Source organism: Taeniopygia guttata, chromosome 30 (genome assembly GCF_048771995.1).
Source record: "Taeniopygia guttata chromosome 30, bTaeGut7.mat, whole genome shotgun sequence".
In the NCBI taxonomy this organism is placed as follows: Eukaryota; Metazoa; Chordata; class Aves; order Passeriformes; family Estrildidae; genus Taeniopygia; species Taeniopygia guttata.
In genome coordinates this window covers 8,196,886-8,218,390 of record NC_133055.1, presented here as the reverse complement: position 1 = coordinate 8,218,390, position 21,505 = coordinate 8,196,886, and the positions used below count along the sequence as shown (strand labels likewise).

General features: G+C 50.2%; 1 protein-coding gene across 1 annotated transcript in view; it reads left to right on the top strand.

Moving 5' to 3' along the window:
• The window catches only part of LOC140680874 (uncharacterized), a 989,054-nt gene that overhangs the window by 458,168 nt on the left and 509,381 nt on the right, over positions 1–21,505 (top strand). Inside the window, 2 exon segments of the mRNA XM_072919755.1 lie at positions 16,542–16,544; positions 18,007–18,693. Coding sequence (XP_072775856.1) covers positions 16,542–16,544; positions 18,007–18,693 — 690 coding nt within the window.

The window sequence follows — 21,505 nt, the reverse complement described above, 5'->3', positions numbered from 1 at the left end:
TAAAAACTTAGCAAAAAAAAAAAATTCTATAACATCATTAAAAACACACTTATAAAGAAAAAACTCAAAGCCCACGATCTTCTGTGGGTGAAACACAAATCTTTGCACAATCCACTTTTGCTGTGCATCCTCTGATCCACGTGTGGAGAGATCAGTGCCCTCTTGCAATTGAGAAGTTCCACATTCTTCACTGAAATCCATCCAGATTCTGCACCTGTTAAAACACAAACAAACCCAACACCCCCACAGGGACTGGAGGGTCCTCTCTCAATTCTGTTCCCTAAAACTTGCATGAAGAAATGGAAATATCAACATCTTTGTTATAAACATGAAAAACATTAAGAACAAAACAATGCATATAGTAAAGAAACTAACAACAAATAAAAATCAATCAAATAATACACAATCAATATTACATATAAAATCACAGTCACTAAGTGCTACACTATCAAACTGTCATCCCAGAGTCTGCAGCAGCTGAAAAACCTTAAAACAACAGAGATTTGGATAAAACATGTCCGGATCATGTTCTTCCAAGCTCCCTTTGAGGCTCAGCTGTCCTGTATGGTCAAATTGTCAAGCCAAAAGGACTTGAATACTTTTTTGATGCAGAAAACATCTGGATCAATCACACCATCCACGTAGAGCCAGAGCCTGGCCAGAGCTCGAACTCTAATTGGAGGATATGTTTAAAACAAAAGTCTTAAAAATAACAGTTATAAGTGAAAAACCTTATTATTAACAATTTATCAAAACATCAAATAATTGAACCTGTCTAAAATTTGTTTCAAGACAAAAATTCTCTAAATACAACAAACCTTTTCTTCAAAAATCTGAAAATTTGAAGTCTGAAATCTTGAACCAGAACTTGGACTATAAATTTTTAAAAGATGAACTGCAGCTGCATAGAAAATTGAATAAAGAAAACACATGAGTAGTTAAAAAATCAAGCACACAGGATCCTGAAAAACACATCTTACAATCAATCACCTAAAAAAAAAAAGCCCATAAAACATATGAAAACTGACTGTAAATATTAAAACAACACCTCAATACCTTAACATCTTAATAATAATTCTTATCACAAAAATCAGACAACTTACATTATATGATCAACCTATTAACAAAAAATGTTTAAAATAGTTTAAAACAATCTTGTCAAGCATTCATATAACATTAGTAACAATCATTACTATTTATCATTACCTACAAAAACTTGACAATTATCATTTATCTTATTATCTACAAAACTCAAAAATCATAATTACTTATATTATTATTTATAAAATCTCAAAAACAGAAATTGTGAACTTAATACCAACATTCCATTTGACTGATTTTTCTCAAATCTTTGCTTTCAAAGACATTTTTAGCAATTAAATAATTATTAGCATTTCTATCCTTTTTTGTTTTACAGTAATTTTCATCCACATTGTATTTGAAATAACTTTGATTTGCATAATGTCCATCCCTCTTGGTTTCTTGGAAAACACTCAGTATTGCTATACTTTTTCATTACGTCTTTTGTCTCTTGCAAGGAGCTGAAAAAAAAATTCTGTTGACATTTTTGCTGTAGTGTTTCCATCTCGCCATCGGTGGCACTGCTGCTCTCGGCGTTGTTGTTACCATGGCAACCAGGCTGTGCAGCGTCTCCGCCGCCATTGCGGGGTGCTGCGGGGAGATGAGGGGACGGTGCCGTCTCGCTCCCGTCCTTGCTGCGTCACTGTGGGGACGGGCGAGGAGACGCTCCTGATGCGGCCGCGCCCCGCCTGCTCCGACTCCAGCGCGGCCGAACCCCGGGGAATGCCCGTCTCCACCCTTGCGCTGTTGCTCGGCAACAAGGAACCTTCTGTGTCTTGGCCGATGTCCGCTCCGCCCCGGGGCCGCCTCAGGCTCGGTGCCGGCTGGCCCCGCTCCGGCCGGCCCCGCTCTGCCTGCCGCTCCGCGGTCCGCCCAGGCGGCTGGCCGGTGCTCGCCGCCGCCACCGCCGGGTACCGGCGAGCCGCGCGTCTGCGCATGCACGCACCCGCGGCAGCCGCCGCCGCTGCCGCTGCGGGGGAGCGAAGGGCCGGCGCCGCCTTGCTCCCGTCTCCGCCCTGGTCTCTGCCTTGATCTCCGCCCCTGAGTTCCTCCTCCTGACTCAGCCCTGTTTCGTCACCAACTCCGCCTGCCTCCTCAGGTGTCTCCCCGCCTCCTGAGGGACCCGGGAGGGTCACTTCCTGGTCTGCCACATTTCGCGAAACCGCTGAGCTGTTAACATCCGCCGCTCGCAAGCACACTTCCGCTCCGGGCGCGGCTGCATTTTTGCTTTGTCTCGCGCCGGCCGGCCCTGCGCCGCCTGGCTCTGTTCTTCCCTCCAAATGAGCAACAACATCCCTGACAGAGGGGCTGACTGGAGCTTTCTGCCCTCGCACTGGCCGCATATTACAAACATTAAAAAATTTTTCAACCCGAGATGGCTTCCGAACTTCTATCTGTTCTGATGTGAACTGCTCAAATGTTTGAACTGCAGCTCCCGCTGCTTTTTGTCCGCGGCCCTGCTCTGTAAGGTATGCAAAACTTTCTTCCAAACACCTCCAAGCTCTAATAGTGTTTTCTTGTCTTTTCTGCCCCCCGAGTCAATTGCTTGCATAAGATCGGACTCTTTTTATCTTTTTCCCTCTCTCAGAGAGGATATGTGAAAGAAACCGCGGTGCTCTTCCTCAGACGTTCTTGATACGTCCCCTTTCTTTCCCTTCGCGGCTTACCTCCAACCTCTGCGGGTTGCTCCGCTCGCTTTTCTTCGGCAAGGCAGCACCCCCGCTCCAGCTTCCCGGCCTCGGCCACATCCACACCCGCCGTTCGGGTCCCTTGTGAACGCCGAGGTCTTCCCACTGCTCCAACGGACTCTCGCAAACAAACAACAATGCGAAGAGTCTTTTTCCTCCCGTTGGGAACGGCCCAATTCGGAGTTTGGAGACTTCTGCTCCGTCCCACTTGATCCCCGTTCACAAGAAGTGAATTTGGGATCCCGGTCCCGTCACCATGAGGCGATTTGGACCTGAATTTCTGTCGCGCGACTCAACCTCGACTGCCCGTTACTCTAAAAGTAATTTGGCAGCCTTCTCGGAGCCTCCTGGGTCCCTGTGCGGGCGCCACTTAAAGCCAGGGAACCTCAGGGAAACGGGAAACTGGACAAGACAAACGCACATCCAATCAATATGATTAATGCAACGTTCTCCGTTTATTCAAAATCAGGCGGTAGTTTATATAAGCTTCTATATAGTTTACAGAAACAAAGACACTCTGATTGGTAGGCTAACATTGTTTACCTTTTCCTTAAAACGGCCTGCACAGTACACCATAAAACCTATACTAGTTCACCCCCCGTGGTCCCCACAGTACTTTAAGACTATTTTCTACCTGCGCCACAACCCTGAATTTCTAACTGCGTCAGAGGCTTTGAGGGCCCCACCAGGCCTCAATCTGAGGCCTAGCCTGGAGTAGCTCAACTTTCACAATTCATGCCCTCTTTCTCTCAAAAATGCTGTAACACTTGGGGGTGTATTTCGCTCTCCCCTTCGCTCTCTTTCTCTCTCTCTCTCCCTCTCTCTCTTTCTCTTTCTTTTTCTCTCTTCACATTTCAGCAGCCACATTCCAATATCAGTCCACTTTCTAACATTAATCCTACATCCTGGAGAGGTGAGTCTGCCAATCACCTCTGCCCCCTTTTTCAACTTCCTTACAAAGTAAATTACTTTTGTTATGCGTGTTCTGCAGGCCTGTAATTCACAGCACCCTCCACCAAGGTTACCAGCCACTCACAGCTGACAGTGCACAAATAAAGACTTGGTTTGCTGTCACAATTTTCCATTCACAAGCTTGAAAAGGTTGCAGGAACAAAGTAAACAACAACTTACTTCCAAAGTGACCCTGCCTGCACCAAAACAAATTTAAGGCAATGCTAGTTAGTGCAATGCAATTTGCACTGAAGCCCAGGTTTGATTTGGGAAGGCCATCTGAGGACACAGAGCATGAGTTCTACAAACCTGTATTTTGAAGAGGGAATGGACAAAATATGAATAGAGTTGAGGGCAGGGGGAGGACAGCAAGTGAGGAATTTTTCTCTGCAATACTCTCTTTTTGACTGCCAGGAAACACTCTCTAAAGCGGCTCCTGTGGTACAAACAATAACTGGGTGGGAAGAGGCGCTCCTGAGTTCAAGCCTTAATGTCATAATAGGAAACTGCCCCTGAGCACTGCAGTGCTGGAGCACCCTGCCTGCAAACTCACCAGAGGCAAGCCACTGCTGCCACGCTGCAGGGCTGCCTGCAGCACAGAGGGAATCATGGCCAAGCCCTCCCTGCAGGCCTGGGTAATCCACACAGGGAGCCCAAAACTTCCTCACAGCTCTCTAACTCATTCAAGAAATAGGAAACTATAGTAAGCAGAGATCTCCCTCACCATCTTTTTCATATGAGTGTGTCACACACCCACAGTGATGCTGAAAGTAACAAATTAACAGTTTACATTGGAAGATACTGAAACTTTTTTTTTTCACCTCGCTTTATAGGTTCTCTTTTCTATATGTAGCCCCCTCCCATTCTGGAAAAAAATGAGCCCTATTTTTTTACAAGTGTTTTGTATGCACAACTTTAATTGTTGTTCTAAATACACTGCAATTAGTTAGCACTTCCAGAAAAAATAACAAACAAACAAACCAAAAAAACGAAGAAAGCAAAACACATTTGGGTACATGAAAAAGGACTGGCTGGAAGAAAAAATGTTTCTCATTGACCTACCAAGCAGCTGGTGTTACCTTTAGTTTAACTTTACACACTGAGAACCGCTCCAGTGAACAGCCTGCATCAACTCAAAATAAATTAATGGCAGGTTTTGCTATGTCACAGCTGTAAACTAGTTTCTCAGTCCTAGAGTACAGTAAGTTATGTATTTCAAGATAAAAATCACAATGCAAATCGGAAGAAATTTCATACTGCATGAGGTGTGCACACAATTGATTTACCTCCAAAAGTCAGTTTATGACTTTTCTCTACCAGGATTGCAGTAGCTGCTATAGCTTGAACACACACTGGCCAGCCTTGATTTACTGGATCCCACATCTTTGATAAATAAGCCACGGGTCTCTTTACTCCTCCCCACTCCTGAAACAAAACCCTATGAGCTACCCCCTTTTCTTCATTTACCTACAGATGAAAGGGTTTTGCTAGTGAAGGTAAGCTTAAAGTTGATATTGGGGCTAGTTTTAACTTCAGTTTTCTTAGTTTTTCACCATCTTCTTTGCTCCATTTTATATCATCTCCTCTGTCAGTTTATTCACACAAAAATTTTACTGCCTGTGTGCATCCTTCAATCTACAATATCCCAATAATCCGAGTATTTTTCTGATTTCCCCCTTTGAAGAGGGAGGGGGAAGGGATAGAATTCCTGTGATTCGGTCTGGGTTGAGCTTCTGACTACCCTTACTAATCAAGTGTCTAAGATATTTTACTTTTGCTTCTACAAATTGCAGCTTTCCTTTTGATACCCTTAATCCTTTTTCCCCAAGAAAATTCAAAAGCTTTATAGTAGCCTCTCTCACTTCAGCTTCAGCTTCCCCAGAAAGTAAAAGATCATCCACATATTGGATAATTCGTATTCTAGGAGGAGTGCGAAAAGTTTGTAGTATTGTTTCTAAAGCTTGTCCAAATAAGTTTGGAGATTCAGTAAACCCCTGTGGTAGTTTTGTCCATTTTAATTGCTGTTTTCTCCCAGTTTGTGGATGCTCCCATTCAAAGGCCAAGATCTCTCAGCTCTCCTGGGCCAAAGGACAAGCCCAAAAGGCATCTTTAAGGTTCACTATGCTCCTTCTATTACCACATTTTTAATCACAGGAACTGTGAAACTTTCTCCTTTTGCTCTTGTTACATTTACAGTACCTTTTTTTACACTATAACCTTTTGGAATACTTAACAGACAGGTTCTTTCTGCCCATGTGTCTACCACAAACTCCAATTTTTCCTCTTGGGGACCCACTTTTAAAGTTATCACAGGCTCCAGACAGAACTTGTCCCCTAAAGAATAGAGCTCTGACACCCCTATTCTTCCTTGGTGCCCATCTCTTTACAAATTCTCAGATCTGTTACCCTCTTAGGACAGTCTATTTTATAATGTGCTTTGCCCTGACAGTAAAAGCAGATGTTCCTGGAATGTTCCTGAAACTTTGATTGCATTGGGATTTTATTCTTTCATGTTCTCCTGTCTCTACCACCATCATATCTAGGAGTAGTGCCTGTGGGGTTTTTATTGTTTTCTTGCAATTTTTTTCTCGCATGGTGACTGCCACAATCTTTGCTTTTAGTTTGGCTTTGGCCACAGACTTTCTGAGCCTCCTTTAATAAATCATCTAATAATTTGTCATGCCGATCTTCAATTTTTTCCATTATCTGGCCAAGCACAAAGTTAATCTTTAACAAAGCTTTTCTCACATCAGTCTCAGGATCCACTCTGGAACTCTGGCTCCTATTTCTCCCGAGTCTGTCCAACCACTCAGCCGGAGCCTCCCCCCTCCCCTGCTGTGTCCCAAAAGTCCCTCAGCACTTTGCCCTTGAGATGCTGCTCCCCCTATTTCCCCAACAATCAAATTACAATGCTCATTTATATGTTTTCTCCCCTCCTCATAATTTTGACCCCACTCAGGAGGTGCAGGTGGCATTTTGCCCTCCCCGGGGGGGCCCTGTGGATTTTCTTTACTCCAGGCTTTTATGCCTGCAATTCTGATCATTTCCCTTTCTTCCAGAGAAAATAGTATCTGTATTATCGACCGCATTTCTTCCCAAGTATAAATCTTTGAACCTAAAAATTGCCCTAATTGTTCAGCAATGCTTGTGGGATCCTCCAAAATCCCTTTGATTGATTTCCCACTCCTTTTCTTTTTCTCTTTTTCCCTCTTGCTCCCCTCCCTTTTCTTTACCTGTTTTCTTATTTTTTACGCGTTTTCTGTCCCATTTTTCAAAATCTTATCTCCATGCCTGTGTTTCCCACTTTCTCTAATAACCTGAATACCACCTTCTTTCAACTACCCACGTAAAAAAATCCTTTTTCTCACAATACCATTTAATACAATACACCTCCCTCCAAGGAAATAAAGCTCAAAATAAACAATCTACATTACATATACTTCCATGCATTGATATTTACTCACTTTTATCTCTCCCTCTCACACACATTCATACCCTCAAGCCTGTTTATTCATACTTCTCTACTTCACAATACTGTTACATATACTTTCATTCGCCGACACTCACTTTTATTTTTCACTCACTCTCACATCAGCACAATCCACCTCCCTCCAAGGAGATAAAGTAAAGCTCAGAATAAACAATCTACATTACATATCCTCCCATTCATCTACATTTACTCACTTTTATTTTTCACTCACTCTCACATACAACAACAAGATACCTTTTACTATGTCCATCATATGTCCATCAGATCATAATGTCCATTGCTATGTCCATGCTGTCCATCAGATCATAACCTCCATCTGTGGGTCACACACCAGGGGAACAGAGCGAGGCTGCCTAAATAGGGCAGGACCCGTCTTCCTCACCCTGACTCTCCCAAGGCCCCGGCAGAGAGGTGTTAGAAACCATCCTTTGCTACCATAATTGTGAAAAACGCCAATCACTTGGCTTTTAAAATTTTAATAATAATAACATGGTTATTAAAATAGTAATACAATTACAGTAATAAAAATTTAGAGTTAGGACAATTACAAGACAATAAAAACCAAAGAGTTAAGGATGTCCAGATGCTCTTGGGCACTTAAGCCACAACAAGCATACCTTGTGAACAAAGGAATCACCCTTAAAACTACACTATTGCATATTCATATATCCTTCATGGTTATGCATACATTCTATTTAAAACAAGAAACTCTGTCTGTTATATGCCAACTGTTTCCTTTAATCCCCATGGTGTCTTCGAGTCTGAGCAAGACCTGAAGAAATTAGCTTCTTCTGAGAAGAAAACCATAAATTCTTCTTCCCTGGAAGATTTAGGTATTTTGTGAGGGTTATGTCAAAGCGAGTAACCCATTCCTTAAAAGAAAACCCATATATACAGTTTTTATTTTAACTACGAAACCTTCATTTTAAATACAAAACTACATTTACCATACTATTAAAATGTTAATACAGCACTACTAATCAAACTAACATATGTGCATTTTTCACCTTGGGCGTCTGGTGGAGTATCCCCGGAAAGTGCCCATCTCTGCAGGGACACACGTTTTTTCAATTGTAAATTAGGTCTTTCTTTCTCTGTCATCTGTGGTTTCTAGTCTTTCCCGGCTGGGTCTTCAGGTCTTTTAAAACTTTAAGAATCTTTTTCTAAAAGCACAACTGACTTCATGTATGTTTTATATAAGAGCGAATTATTCCATAACATATATTACAATGGGGCTGCACAGATCCCCCTGCAGGTCCGTGGGGATGCAGAGATCCCCCCGCAGGTCCGTGGGGATGCAGAGATCCCCCCGCAGGTCCGTGGGGATGCAGAGATCCCCCTGCAGCTCCGTGGGGATGCAGAGATCCCCCTGCAGGTCCAAGGAGATGCAGAGATCCCCCTGCAGCTCCGTGGGGATGCAGAGATCCCCCTGCAGGTCCGTGGGGATGCAGAGATCCCCCTGCAGGTCCGTGGGGATGCAGAGATCCCCCTGCAGGTCCGTGGGGATGCAGAGATCCCCCTGCAGGTCCGTGGGGATGCAGAGATCCCCCTGCAGCCCCTGGAGGAGCCAGGCTGGAGCTCGGGGATGCCTGAGAGGAGGCTGTGACCCCGTGGGCAGAGGGGCCCCGCTGGAGCAGCCTGGCCTGGCAGGACCGAGCCCGTGGCACAGTGACCCACGCTGCAGCACTTGGAGGGGGCTGTGCCCCAGGGGATGGACTCGGCTCGGAGAAGTTCCTGGAGAAGTCTCGGCTGGGAGAGAGCGCAGGGTGCAGCAGGGAACGACTCCTGTCCCTGAGCAGAGGGAGAAGCCGCGGGGGATGAGCTGAGCACGGCCCCATTCCCTGTCTCCTGCCCTGCCGGGGGAGGAGGTGCAGCTGGGAGCAGGGAGGCGTGGGGAAAGCTGCATTTAAGGCTCTGCACTGACTTCTCCTCATCCTGCTCTGAGTCTTTGGAGTTTTCTGCCAGAAATCTCTCCCCTCCCCCGCTCGCCCACAGGGCTTTGGGCAGGTTTCCCTTTTTGGGGGAAATCAAAGCGAAGCAGCGATGCACTAATGAGGGGCAGGAGAAGGGAGGCTCCCGGGCTTCCCGCAGAGCCGGAGGCACGGAAGGCGCAGGGCCGGGAAAGCCGTGGCGGGAGGTGCGGAGAAGTTTGTTTGTGTGGGCAGCTCAATCCCGCCTCGGGCCCGGGCCCGTCCCGGGGCTGTTGCTCATCTCCGGCTTTGCCCTCACGCAGCGCGGGGGGCCCTGAGAGCGCGGGGCGAGTCTGGGCCGTGCGCAGAGCCCGCCCCGAGCTCGCTGCCATTGGCCGCTGGTGCCGTCAGTCGCGGTTGCGGCGCGCTGATTGGTGGGAGCGGGGCGCAGCACGGCCCCGGCGGCGGGCTGAGGGCGGCCGTGGGCGGGCAGCGGCGCCATTGGCGCCGGGAGCGTCTGTGCGGGCCCGGGAGCGGCGGCAGCGGCCGGAGCGCGGTGAGGCGGCGTCGGCGGAGCTCGGAGGCGGCCCCGGCGCAGGTGGGAGCCGCGCTGGGTTCTGCGGGGGCTCGGGGCTGGCTGCGGGCGGAGGGGGCGGCAGGGGGCTGCGGCGGGTCGGTGGTGCCGTGTCCGGCCCGTGCCGGCCCCGGGCTGAGGGCGCGGCGGGAGCGGCTGCCCGCGGTCTCCTTCCCGCCGGGGCCTGGGCAGGAGCCGCTGCCGGAGCAGCGCTGGCTCGGCCCGGCTGCTGTGGGTAGGACCGAGGGGGCTGCCCCGCGGCCGGGAGCGTGCGGGGAAATTCCCGTCGCCGGAGGTTTCTGTGGCCGGAGGAGAGCGAGGAGTCCTGTAAAAGTGACTTTATTGCTGAGCAGGGGGAGAGGCCGTGGGGCATTTGCCGTGCGCTCTCTGCCATGGTTGTAGTCCGCAGCCTCCTTTTTATCCTCATTTTCCCGGCCGCATCTCCCTCTGCCTTTGCCCACGCGCTGAGGTCCTTGGAAGGTTCAGACTTCCCGATGCGCCTGCTGCCTGTCCTCGTTAATATGCACCCTCCTTTTGTATACCAGCCGATATTCATGGCTCTGTTAAGCCTTTGTTCTCCTGGAAGTTCGGGAATTTAGCGGGACTTTGAGAAATTGTGTGGCTCAATTTGTGAAATTTATTGGAGCTGATGGTTTCCCCCGTTACTTCCTTATCTACAAGTGCCTGGCTCTCTCTCCAGGCAGATTCGCTCCTCAACTCTGTTTTGTTCTTCCCGGGTCCTCTTTGGTTTTGGGATTATTCTCGGTGCCCTCATTCCCTGTCCTTTTGTAGGTGTTTGTGGATCAGGAGGCCTGGCTGCCACCTGCATCCCCTGGCTCAGCTGCTGGATGAGCTGCACTGCCAAGGTGTGGAGCATGGTAAAAAGATGAGAGTTGCTGCAGCACAGAAGAGGAGAAGCAGCATTTGTTTAACCCCTGCTCTGCCGGGGAGCCACAAAAGCGTGTCCCATTCCCATCCTTTCCATGTTTGGACCAATACATAAACTGTTCACCTATTTCCTTTTTTATCTTTCTCAGGACTTTACCTTTGTCGTCTCTTTGCCAACAGCAGTTTGAATAATTTAGTTCTCCACAAACTCCTCCTTTTTCTGCTCACAGATAATCTCATCCCATCCCCTGGTGAAATGTGTTCCTCATTTCAGCAACTTGATCAGCAGGAAGGTCAGGAGCTGGAGCTGTCTGGTTGGTTCTTATTCCGAGGACAGCTTGTAATCTAATGATGCCATTGAAATGATAAATGGGTTCTCTGCCTCCTGGTATGAATTGGTTTGGGTTCCCAGGGGCTGGTCCATGGTGTTGTAGAATTTGTTCTGGTGGCCCTTCATCTTTTTCCCATTTCTGGGTGCTCCCTGCAGCCGGGGCTGCATCAATTGACCGCATTTTTCTAATTACATCATCAAATACTTGAATTCCAAGTAATTTCCCTGAACTTGCTCTGATACACCCTGTACAGCACAGACAGTGGCAGCAGATGTTGGAGTGGGCAGAGGGATGATCCCCCCCTTATTTTAGTGAAATTTTCACAACATTCTCCATTTGCTGTTTCCCTTTGCAGCCTCAGCCATTTCTGTTTCAGAGTCAGATCCTCACCATGGGCTCTGCCTTCAGCTGTGCAGATTCCATCTGTGCAAGCAGGCAGAGCTTGGGGTGAGGGGCAGAGGGAATCAGCCAATTCCTGCCCCAGGCCAGAAGAGCCAGGTACATTGTCCCCACTCTGCCCCGGCAGTGTTAATTTGCATTTCTAAAGCTCCTCCTCGGGTGCCTGGAATGCAGCTTCTCTTCCAGAGCAGCTTCAGCAGCCTCACATGTGCCCCCCTACAACCTGCTGCTTTTTCTTTTTTTTTTTCTTTCAAATCTCCTATATATTTTTTTTTCCTTCAAATCTTCTATTTATGAGTTAAAGGGTCACCTTCAAATCTCTTCTAGCTTCACAAAATATTGCCTTAAGGTGAACGTCGAAAAACCCAGACCAAAATTTTTCTATCTCTAAGAGCCACGCACAAACATACACAAAAATTTTCCAAGTCAATTAAATTTTTTCTCCTTCTCTAAGTAAAAACTCATTCTCTCATCCCTGACCCAAACCTAATCAGCAATATAGAAGTAGGAGTAATTTAAAAATACTCTAATGCTCTAAACTTAGCACTGAAACTGCAGGAAAAAGATAAACTCCAACAATATGTTTATAGTTAGAGTCAAGGCATTCCTTGGTTCTGGCCAGGATGTGCAACAGAAATCATTCCATCCCCACATAGCCCGGGTGTGCAGAGAAAAGTGTTCCATGACATGTAAAGTATCAGTAAAATATATCGGAGTATATAATAAATAAAATACTATCGGAGTAAAACCTCCGTGGCTTTTACTAGATTTTTCCCAAACTTGATACAGTCTGAACCAGTCTAAATCCACTGGTTTTATGTTCCAAAGTTTCAAGTTGTGCAGTTTTTAGTATTTGGTTTCCTATTGGACCCGGATTTCTTTGCTTCTGCTCTTAATGAGGTGGGAAGTGCTTATTTCCTTCTCAGCCTTTTGCAGACCAGGTGTCTGCAGCCCTGGCAGTGTCTGGGGTAGGTGTTGGTTGCTGTTTGCTTCTGGGGTTGATGTTTTGCTGCTGGGTGTTATCTTTGTGGGCATCTTTTGGGCCATTCCCATTGTGTTGAGGTGTTAAACTCATCTCCATTGAGTGGTGTAACATCGCTTAACAAAACCTTTAACATTTCTTTCCCCAGGGCCAAGGCAAAGCAAGCCTGAGTAGAGAAATGAAAGGTTAACAATGTTAAAGTCTATGAGCTGGTGTATTTTCCATCAATGCCATGGCAGGCAGGGCAGTGTGTGAGTGTAAGTGAGAGCCAGAGTGGAATTGTCCCGTGCTCTTGCCCAGCAGCTGTGGCAGGGCAGGCCCAGAGAGCGCTGAAGCTGCAGCAGTGGCAGCAAGGGCTGTCCCCGGTGGCTGGAGCTGCCAAAGGAGGGTGGCCAGGCCGAGGATTTCAGCAGAGGATGTGTGGGCAGGCCCAGGGCCTTGCCCCGCTGTGGAGCCCTGGCTGCTGCTGCGCTGCCTTCAGTGCAGGCTCAGTGGGGGCCTCCCATCCTCCTGCTGCAGGCGGGAAGTGCAAATCTCCGGGGCTGCAGAGACCTGGAGCCGAGGCTGAGGGGTCCCCCCGTGCTCAGCTGTGCTGGCGGCTGTTTCTGGCCTCGGGGCCACTTGGCACGGGCCACGCCACTTGGCCACCAGTGGTGCTGCTCTGCACTCCTTAGGCAGGAGCCGATGTCCTGCTGGGATGTTGGCAACAGCAAAGTGCCAAGGCAGCTCTGTGCCAGCCCAGCTTCCTGGGGGAGAGATTGCACCAGAGACAGGATTCTGGCCACAGACTGCTTTAATTGTGCATCCCTTATCTCCACCCTGCACTAGGTGGAGTATTCCCAGGGTAAGGAATTCCCGAGATCAATTGCAAGGGGAAATGATTGAATATCTGCCCTGGGTCTGGCTCTTCTTCTTGCCCAAGCCAATGGCAAAAGCAAGAAGTGCAAGAAGTGGTGTTTCTTTCTTTCCCCTTTCATTCTTTGTACCCAGCCTGAGCTCTGGGGGTGCCAGGGGTTCTGGAGGTCCCATTGTATTCCTAAAGCTGCCATAACCCCCTGGAGGATCTTTCCTGTAAGATGAGTTCTGCTCTCTGAGTCTATGACTTCCACAATGCCTTTTAAATGAATTATTTCTTTCAGTGGCTGCTGAGCAATCAGAATTGCTTTTGCCCCCCTGTTAGTTGAGATGGTGTCACCAGAAGATATTGAAGCCTTCCTGCTCAGGGCATTTCAGTCCCAGGCTCTTACAAGCACACACAGCTGTGCCGGTTGAGCTGACCATGGGGGTAACCTGGGCTTTGTCTGATTCCCTTTCCTCAATAACAGCGTGTCTTGGAACTCTTTTCCCTTCTGCTGCCCTTGAAGAGCCATCCACAAAGACATTTTCTGCCTCAGGCCAGGCAATGTCTCCTGAATCTCCCCCAGGCTGGGTCTGGAGCTGTGTCACTTGAATGCAGTGCTGGGTTTCTTCCCAGCCCCTCTGGGGGCTGTTCAAACAGGAGGCTGGGTTAAACCCTTCCCCTGTCCTCAGTTCTGAATCCTCCTGTGCCACTGAACAAGTTTCACACTGTAATAACCGAGCACTGCTCATCCATTGTGAGGCTCTTTTGGTTATCAAAGCTTGAACTTGATGGCAGACTGGAACAGTTGGAGATCCTGTTGTCATCAGGTTTTGGGCCTCGGTTCCCGTTGAAGCTGTGGCTGCACAATTCTGCAGACAATGAGGTCACTCTGGCCACTGGGTGAAATATCTTGGCCCAAGAATTTCTTTTGGCATGACCCTATTGAACATTTACCTACATTTTTAATTTCTTTTCTGAGTCTGGAAGAGCCGCAGCTGAGGCATCAATATTTTTGGGTTTTCATTTTCCTAAGTTTTGCTCTCTTTCTCCTGTCCATACCACAGCATGGAGGCTGGCTAGGGTTAAAAAGTCCTACAATGTTCTGGCTGGAACAGAGAATCCTCAATCCAGGCTGTGTAATTCCCTATTAATCCTCAAAATTTTTGCAGCTCCTTTTTGGTCCTGGGAAAAGTTCCTTCTGAGACTGCCCTGACCCTCCCTGTGTGAATGCACCAGGAATCTTTAGTCCCTGCATTTCCCAAATATTTAACCCTTTTCTCCACCATTTGCCTTGTTTTTTCTTTTCAAATACTCAAAGGCTTTTTCTACCACTTGTTCTTGTCCTCCTCATTGGAGCCATCTGATTCCCTGAGTGGCAGGATAGGAGTGCTGTAGGGAGACATCCCTGGCTCCAAAAGCCCTGCCTTTAGCAGGGACTCCATACCAGGCTGTGAGCCCTTCCTTCCCTCCCCTGGAACAGGGTGTTGCTTTTAGACACCACTTGTCCTGGTTGCTTCCAAGTAATTTGGAGGGAATCCAAATTAAATTTTTCCTCTGGGGCATCCCACACCTCTGGGTTCCCTTCAGCATAGGCCGTGCCAGACATTTGACACAAAGGTACAGCAGCAATAGCCTCTGTATCAGCTTTTACAATATTACAATGCCACCATCAAATTCCTTCCTAGTTAATTACAATCACAGTAGGAAGAAAAGAAATCGGTTTATTTCAAACCTATCCCCCACAGCTCCTAAGAGTTATTGAACAAATTATACCAGCTCAGCTTTTCCATTTATTCCCTTAATAATGAAAACACTCCTTTACAATGTTCCCCCCTTAGGTGTAAGATTCAGAGTGGATGGAGAGGCCCCTGTGTCCATCAGGAGAGGCCTCCTCTGGATGCAGACCCAGCCTGGATGTTCTCCAGGGCTGCAGTGTGGTGGGTCCCCGGTGGGATGGGAGCTCAGAGAGCCCTGACAATCCATGTCCATGCAGGGGTGGACTCGCTCCTCCTGAGGGTGCTGCTGTCTGTGCTTGCAGTGTCCTTGTGGGCTGCAGCTGGAGCCCTGACTCCTTCCCAGGGGCTGTTTGGGTGGGCTCTGCCCTGGCCAGGAGGGCAATGCCTCTGCCAGGTGCTTGTGGCCGACGCCGCCCCCTGGGTGCTGGGGCCCCCTTGGGCCCTGGGGTTGGTCCCTCAGGGGCTGTGGGAACTCTGCCATGGCCTTTGCCTTCAGCTTGGCCTTTTGCTCATCCCTCCTTGCCTTCAGCTGCTGTGCCTTTGTGCCCAAGTGCTGCAGGGCCTTCTTCTGCCACTCCTGCAGCCCCGGTCACTGCCTGTGGGTGCTCATCCTCTGAGAGCTGCTGAGCTTTCTGCAAAATCTTTCCTTTCTGCAGGGACCCAAACCAAATCTTTCACAGAAAATCCTGATCCATCCATGAGCACTCTGCATTTCCCAGATGTTGCTTTGTTTTGCTCCTTGTGCTCAGGGTCCCCTGCACAGCCCGTGTGGCAGAGCCGGTGCCTGTCCTGCCGCAGTGTCCAAAGGCGGCCCCCCCGGCGGGCAGGGCCGGCAGCTCCCCGGGGCCGGGCAGCGGCCGGGGCGTCCCGCAGCCTCCTGGGGGCCGGGGGCCACTGCCGGCCCTGCCCGGGGCTGGTGGGGTCAGGCAGCGCCCGGCGCTGAGCCCCGGCTGCCCCACAGCCCCGGCCCGGCCCCGCAGCTCCCCACAGGCCCCCAGCCCTGCTCCCGGTCCCGCACCTCTGCGCCCGCTGCTGCCGCTGCCCACCACAGAGAAACCCCTGACATCCTGACCTCCTTCATTTCCTCTCCTGGCAACTGGGAATTCAAAGTATCAGCTGGCAAATTGTCAGGATAAGACCCTGCTGAAAAACATCTCAGTCCTCTGTATTTTTCTCTTCCTCCTCTTTTCCATCATCCTTTTTCTTACCACATAGATTCCTCCTGCTCCTTCTTGCCTGAACCATATTGCTGCACACTCCCCTTCACCTGATCCCTTCCCAGCACACCAACACCATCCATCCCCTGTTGTCCAAATCCCTTCTCCCCTTCCCTTATTGCCCCCTCTGGGTGTCCATGTCCTTAATTACCTCTGGGGGAATGTGCAAACTACCTCAGCATTCTCCCATGGGACCCTTCAGAGACATTTTGGGATCATCCTCCCTTTGGCCAGGAGCCCTCCCTGGCTTTCCCTTTTCTCCCCTCCATGGGTGCCCTGCCATGTTCACTCCCCGAAGATCCCAGGGCACTCACTGATGAGATTTTCAGTGCTCTCTCCCTGCTGACTCTTCACAGACCCCCCTGATGTGTCACTCGTCTGTCTCCTGGTCACTCCCGGGTCCCCAATCAATCCCTGGTGCCGCCGCCAGCCAAGGGAGCCGATCACCCAAAGTGGGTGAGGCACCTTCAGCTGCACTCCCTGCCCCAGGGTGTGCGGAAAAATTGACATCACCAGAGAATTCTGTCCACAAAGCAGACAGAGGAGTCCTGTGAAACTCATTTCATTTCTAATAATGGGAGAGGCCATGGGACATTCCACATGGGGTCTATCAATTGTTGGAGGACACAGCCTCCTTTTCATCCTAATTCTCCTGGCCACATCTCCCTCTGCTTTCCCCATTGGCTGAAGCACTTGAGAGCTACAGACTTCCCAATCCACCTAGTACATACTCCCTTAATATGCTCCCTGCTTTTATATAGCAAATGATATTCATGGCTCTGTTAAGTCTTTGTTGTTCTTCTGGAAGTTCATGAATTGAGCAGGGCCTTGGCTGAGCAGCAGTCTGTGTCATCAATTAATAACATTTTCTGAAACTAATTCCTTCTCCTGTCACTCCCTTGTGTACAGCTCCCTGGCCCTCTGAGCCTTCCCCAACTGGACTCCCCGCCTCGGCCCCATCGCCCCGCGAGGGGAATTTGGGGAGGTGGGAGTGGGGCAGCGCCAAGGCCGGGCCCCCCCGCGCTGTCCTGGCGGGAGCGGCTGCAGTGGGGACCGAGTGCGGGCGGGAGCGGCCGAGAGCCCAGCGCTGCCCCAGCCCGACCTGCCCCAGCTCCATCCCTGCCCCTCGGCTGGGATGCTGTGGGTCTGGGGGGAAGAGGGAGCCAGCAGTGGGTGCTGGGCCTGGGGCAGGAGGAGAAGGGAAGGAGAAGCAGGCTTGAGGAACAGAATGGTCAAACGATACAGGTGTCAGGAGAAGGTGGGATTGTGCAGGAGAAGGAGGAATAGCAGGAGGAAGAGGAGTGTGAGGAAGGGTAGAGACACAAGACGAGGAGGAGGAGGAGCAGAAAGAGGAAGCAGCAGAAGGTTTCACCCCTCCCTGTATCTGCAGCCTCCCCCCAGCCCCAGGAGCGTTGCTTCTCCCACATGCAGCAGGTGACTGTGGAGGGGGATCCAGGATTTTCACGGTGTGAATCTTGGTGTTTCTGAGCTTTCTTGGGCTAAATATTGGTGCTTTGGTTTTATGTGGCAGCTGAATCTTTATGTTTTGGAGGAGGTTTTTGCTGACTTGTGATGTTTGGGGAGTTTTTGATCTGCATCTTGAAGTTTGTGGGATTTTGGGGCTAAATCTTGGTGTTTTGGAGGTTCTTACAGACACAAGATTCCCAATGACTTCCTGAGATAAACTTGGGCAAGGAGGAACCTCCAGTGCTCTCCTCTTGTTTTTTTCCCCAAACCAGGATTTTTCATTCCCTGGGCGTGTCTGGATGGAGGAGGAGGAAAAGCCCCGGAGATGCTGCAGGAGGAGGAGCTGCAAACCCAGCCCAGGGAGCTGCAGGGAGGAAAGAGCCCCCCTGAGCCAGGAAGGCGGGCGGAGATCCAGCCGGAGCTCGGAGCTGGTGGAGAAGCCTCATGGCAGGGAGAAGCCCCACAAGTGCTTGGAATGTGGGAAGGGTTTCAGTCGGAGCGACCACCTGATCGTGCACCAGAGGATCCACACCGCGGAGAGGCCCTACGAGTGTGGGGAGTGTGGGAAGAGGTTTCGGACCAGCTCCAATCTCCTCCTACATGAGCGGAGTCACACAGAGGAGAGGCCCTTCCGCTGCCCCGACTGTGGGAAGGGCTTCAACCAAAACTCCAACCTCACCGAGCACCGGCGCATCCACACCGGGGAGAGGCCCTACGAGTGTGGGAAGTGTGGGAAGGGTTTCAGACAGAGGTCTCACCTGATTGAGCACCAGGTGATCCACACCGGGGAAGGGCCTTACAAATGTTTGGAATGTGGAAAGAGCTTTGGGTGGAGCTCAGGCCTGAGAAAACACCAACGCATCCACACTGGGGAGAGGCCCTACGAGTGTCCTCAGTGTGGGAAGAGGTTTCAGACCAGCTCCCATCTCCTCCTACATGAGCGGATTCACACAGAGGAGAGGCCCTTCCGCTGCCCCGACTGTGGGAAGGGCTTCAACCAAAACTCCAACCTCACCAAGCACCGGCGCATCCACACTGGGGTGAGGCCCTACGAGTGTGGGAAGTGTGGGAAGAGCTTCTCCAGGAGCTCTCACTTGACCCGGCACCAACGGAGGCACCACTAAGGGAAGCCATGTGAGTGCCCCGAGTGAGGGAAGAGCTTGGAGTGAAGGAAGAGAGTGAGGGAAGAGCTTGGAGTGAGGGAAGAGAGTGAGGGAAGAGCTTGGTGCGCTGCTCCAGCTCCATCCCCCATGGGAGGATCCGGGCTGGATGATCCCCAGTGACCCCCGTTGGGCAGAGCCCTGGTGCCCCCGTATGGGGAATAAAACAGAGAGTAAAGCAATGGAGCACATAAAGGGGCCCGATATCTGAGGCCTGACTGAGCAGAAACTGTGGGAGACACAGACACAGTTGAAGTCTCCCTGGGCAAGAAGTGACTGAGCAACGTGGTGTGAGACTTTGTGATAAAATAATGTTACCAGGTGATGTCATGTCATGAAGAATGTGTAACCAATGAGAAATTGTACCAAAAACAGAGCCCTATATAAGCACCATAGTAGTAAATCCCTGTATAAACACCTGGTACACACAATAAAATTGGCTTTGGTCTAAACTCGGATGTCCCCGTCTCTTCCTGGTGGATATCCCTGTTCTGGGTGATCCCCGTTGGGTGGGGGGAAGGTGTTGGAGGGATTTCTTTCCCTTCTCCTCGTGCTGCCGTGGTTTGGTTGGTAATAAATTCCCTCCCTGTGCCCGGGCTGGGTCTGTTGTCCCCGCGCTGCTGCTCGGGGCGGGATCTCTCCCGTTCCTTCTCTGCACTCCCGGGCCTCTCCTCAGCCAATGAGAGAATGCGGTGGACACGAGTCAGCCAATCAGAGAGAGCAGCGCTGATGACTCACCAGTTGCCGGGCAGACCCGCAGCAGGCAGTGTTCCCCACCCAACAAGTGTTCACCACCTCCAAGCTCTGGCTGAAGCTCTGCCCACCTTCCTGACCCAGAGTGGGCCTTTCCTCCTCAGAGCACCCTGGGATGGGTTTGCAGACCCTCCTCCTGTGGTGTCGCTGGGGATTTTCCTCCCTGTTGGATTCCTGCACTGTGGATTCACTCAAAACGGCCTCTTCCACGAGGTTTTGCCATGGGGATTTGTCCTCCCAGCTCTCCATCCTCAGCTTCTTGTCTGGGGTAGGAAGGACAAGGATAGGATGGGATTTTCCTCCATGCCAGAGGGAAGGGCAAGGAGATCCCCCCAGTGCGTCCCCGGCAGGAGGGCACCAGCAGCGGGGCTGTCCTGCAGCTGGGGGCTGTGCTGGGCTGGGAGATGGAGCAGGAGAGAGGGGGAAAGGGGCACTGACTTCCTCCTCACCTGCCTGGGGGTCCTGGGCCATCTTCCTCGCAGCCTCCTCCTCCATCCAGCCAAAGTTTGGGAGTGGGAAATCCTGGTTTGAGGAAAAACAAGGTGTGAATGCCTTGGGTCGGGGATTCCTCCTGCCCAAATCCATTTCCAGAAGTCTCCTGGTGTCCATAAAAAACTCCAAAAATCACGAGTTAATAAAAAAAAGCCACCAGGAGTGTCCCATTTCCAGTCTCATCCCTCTGGGTTCTGGTGTCCCCTGTCTCAGGGCTGCTGGGGATCCTCGAGGGTCCTGGGGATCCCCCTTCTCCAGGGTCCTGCTTAGGGATGCTGGGGGGGTTTTGCAGTACAAGGGTCCCCCTCTCCAGCCTCCCCCCAGTCCAGGCATTTGGGGGTCACCCCCTCCCCATCACCCTGTCCTGCTTTAGGGCAAATGTGGGAGAAAACCCCCAAAGGGGGTTTTCTAGAAAGCAGATTCAAGTGGCCTCTCCCCCAACCAGTTTGGGAAAAGATTTTCTAGGAGAAAAATAAAAAAACCTGTTTATTTAACAGGCAAAGCATTCACCAGCACAAAACATGAACAATATCAAACAATAAAACCTGCTGTTGCTCCAAAAGAGATGACAAACTCAGAAAGTCCCTCCGTGGGCTGTAGCTTGGCTCACTCAGTCTCTGATCAGTCCCTCCATGGCCCAGGACCAGCCCGGTGGGCCACAGGTGTGAGCTGCTGCTGCTCTTCTGGTGTTCAGTCCAGAGCAGGTTTAAACAGCTCCAAAGAAAAAGAAAAAACACAGCCCAGGGAACTTCTCTGCCTCAGCGAGCTAAAAACTAACTAAAAGCAAAGAAGAGCTCTGTCCTGCTGTCTGTTGGCAGACAACTGATACCTCAGGTTTAAGTTTTTCTGTTCTGTTTTGGTGTGCAGCTTCTAGCTTTAGATTAAGTGTTCCTGGGATCTTTTCACAGGGTGGTGAAGACAAAACAATCCTGTTCTAGCTGGAGAGTCAAGGACAATCTCTTCAAACTTCAGGCCCAAAGCACAAACAACAGGAAAAGCATAGGGCAGGCAAGCAAGCAAGCAAGGAGGATGAAAGTTCATAAATTGAAGCTATTAACTGGGCAGTTAAATCCTGTATGCAAATGGACTAACACTTATAAAAATGTGAGCTCTCATGGCCAAGCCCTCTTTTGCTTCCATCTCGGAGCCATCCGGGCAGAGCCCCGACCATGGCTCCGGTACTGCCGGGGTGTGGCCTTTGAAGGCACTTCAATAAATATCCGCTTTATTCCTCTTGGCTCCGTCTGGCCTCTGTCCCAGCTCCTTAAGGCATCTCAGCAGCCCAGGAGCCGGAATGTGGAGGGGTGAGTGCAGCTCCTGAAAACAAACTGCGCGCTTCTTCCTCCCCCTCTTCGCTCTCAGAACCAGCCCGGAAGGTGCAGAACTCATTTCGGGGCCAAACGGACCAATGGGGGTACGAGCATCGTGAGGTCACCCCAGGACAGGCCCTGCCAGGCTCAGGGGTCCCGTCCCCGCCTCATCTCCGGCTGCCGGGGGTCCCCCAGCTCCGGTATCGCCCCTTCCCCTCTGCCGCCCCGGGGGTCC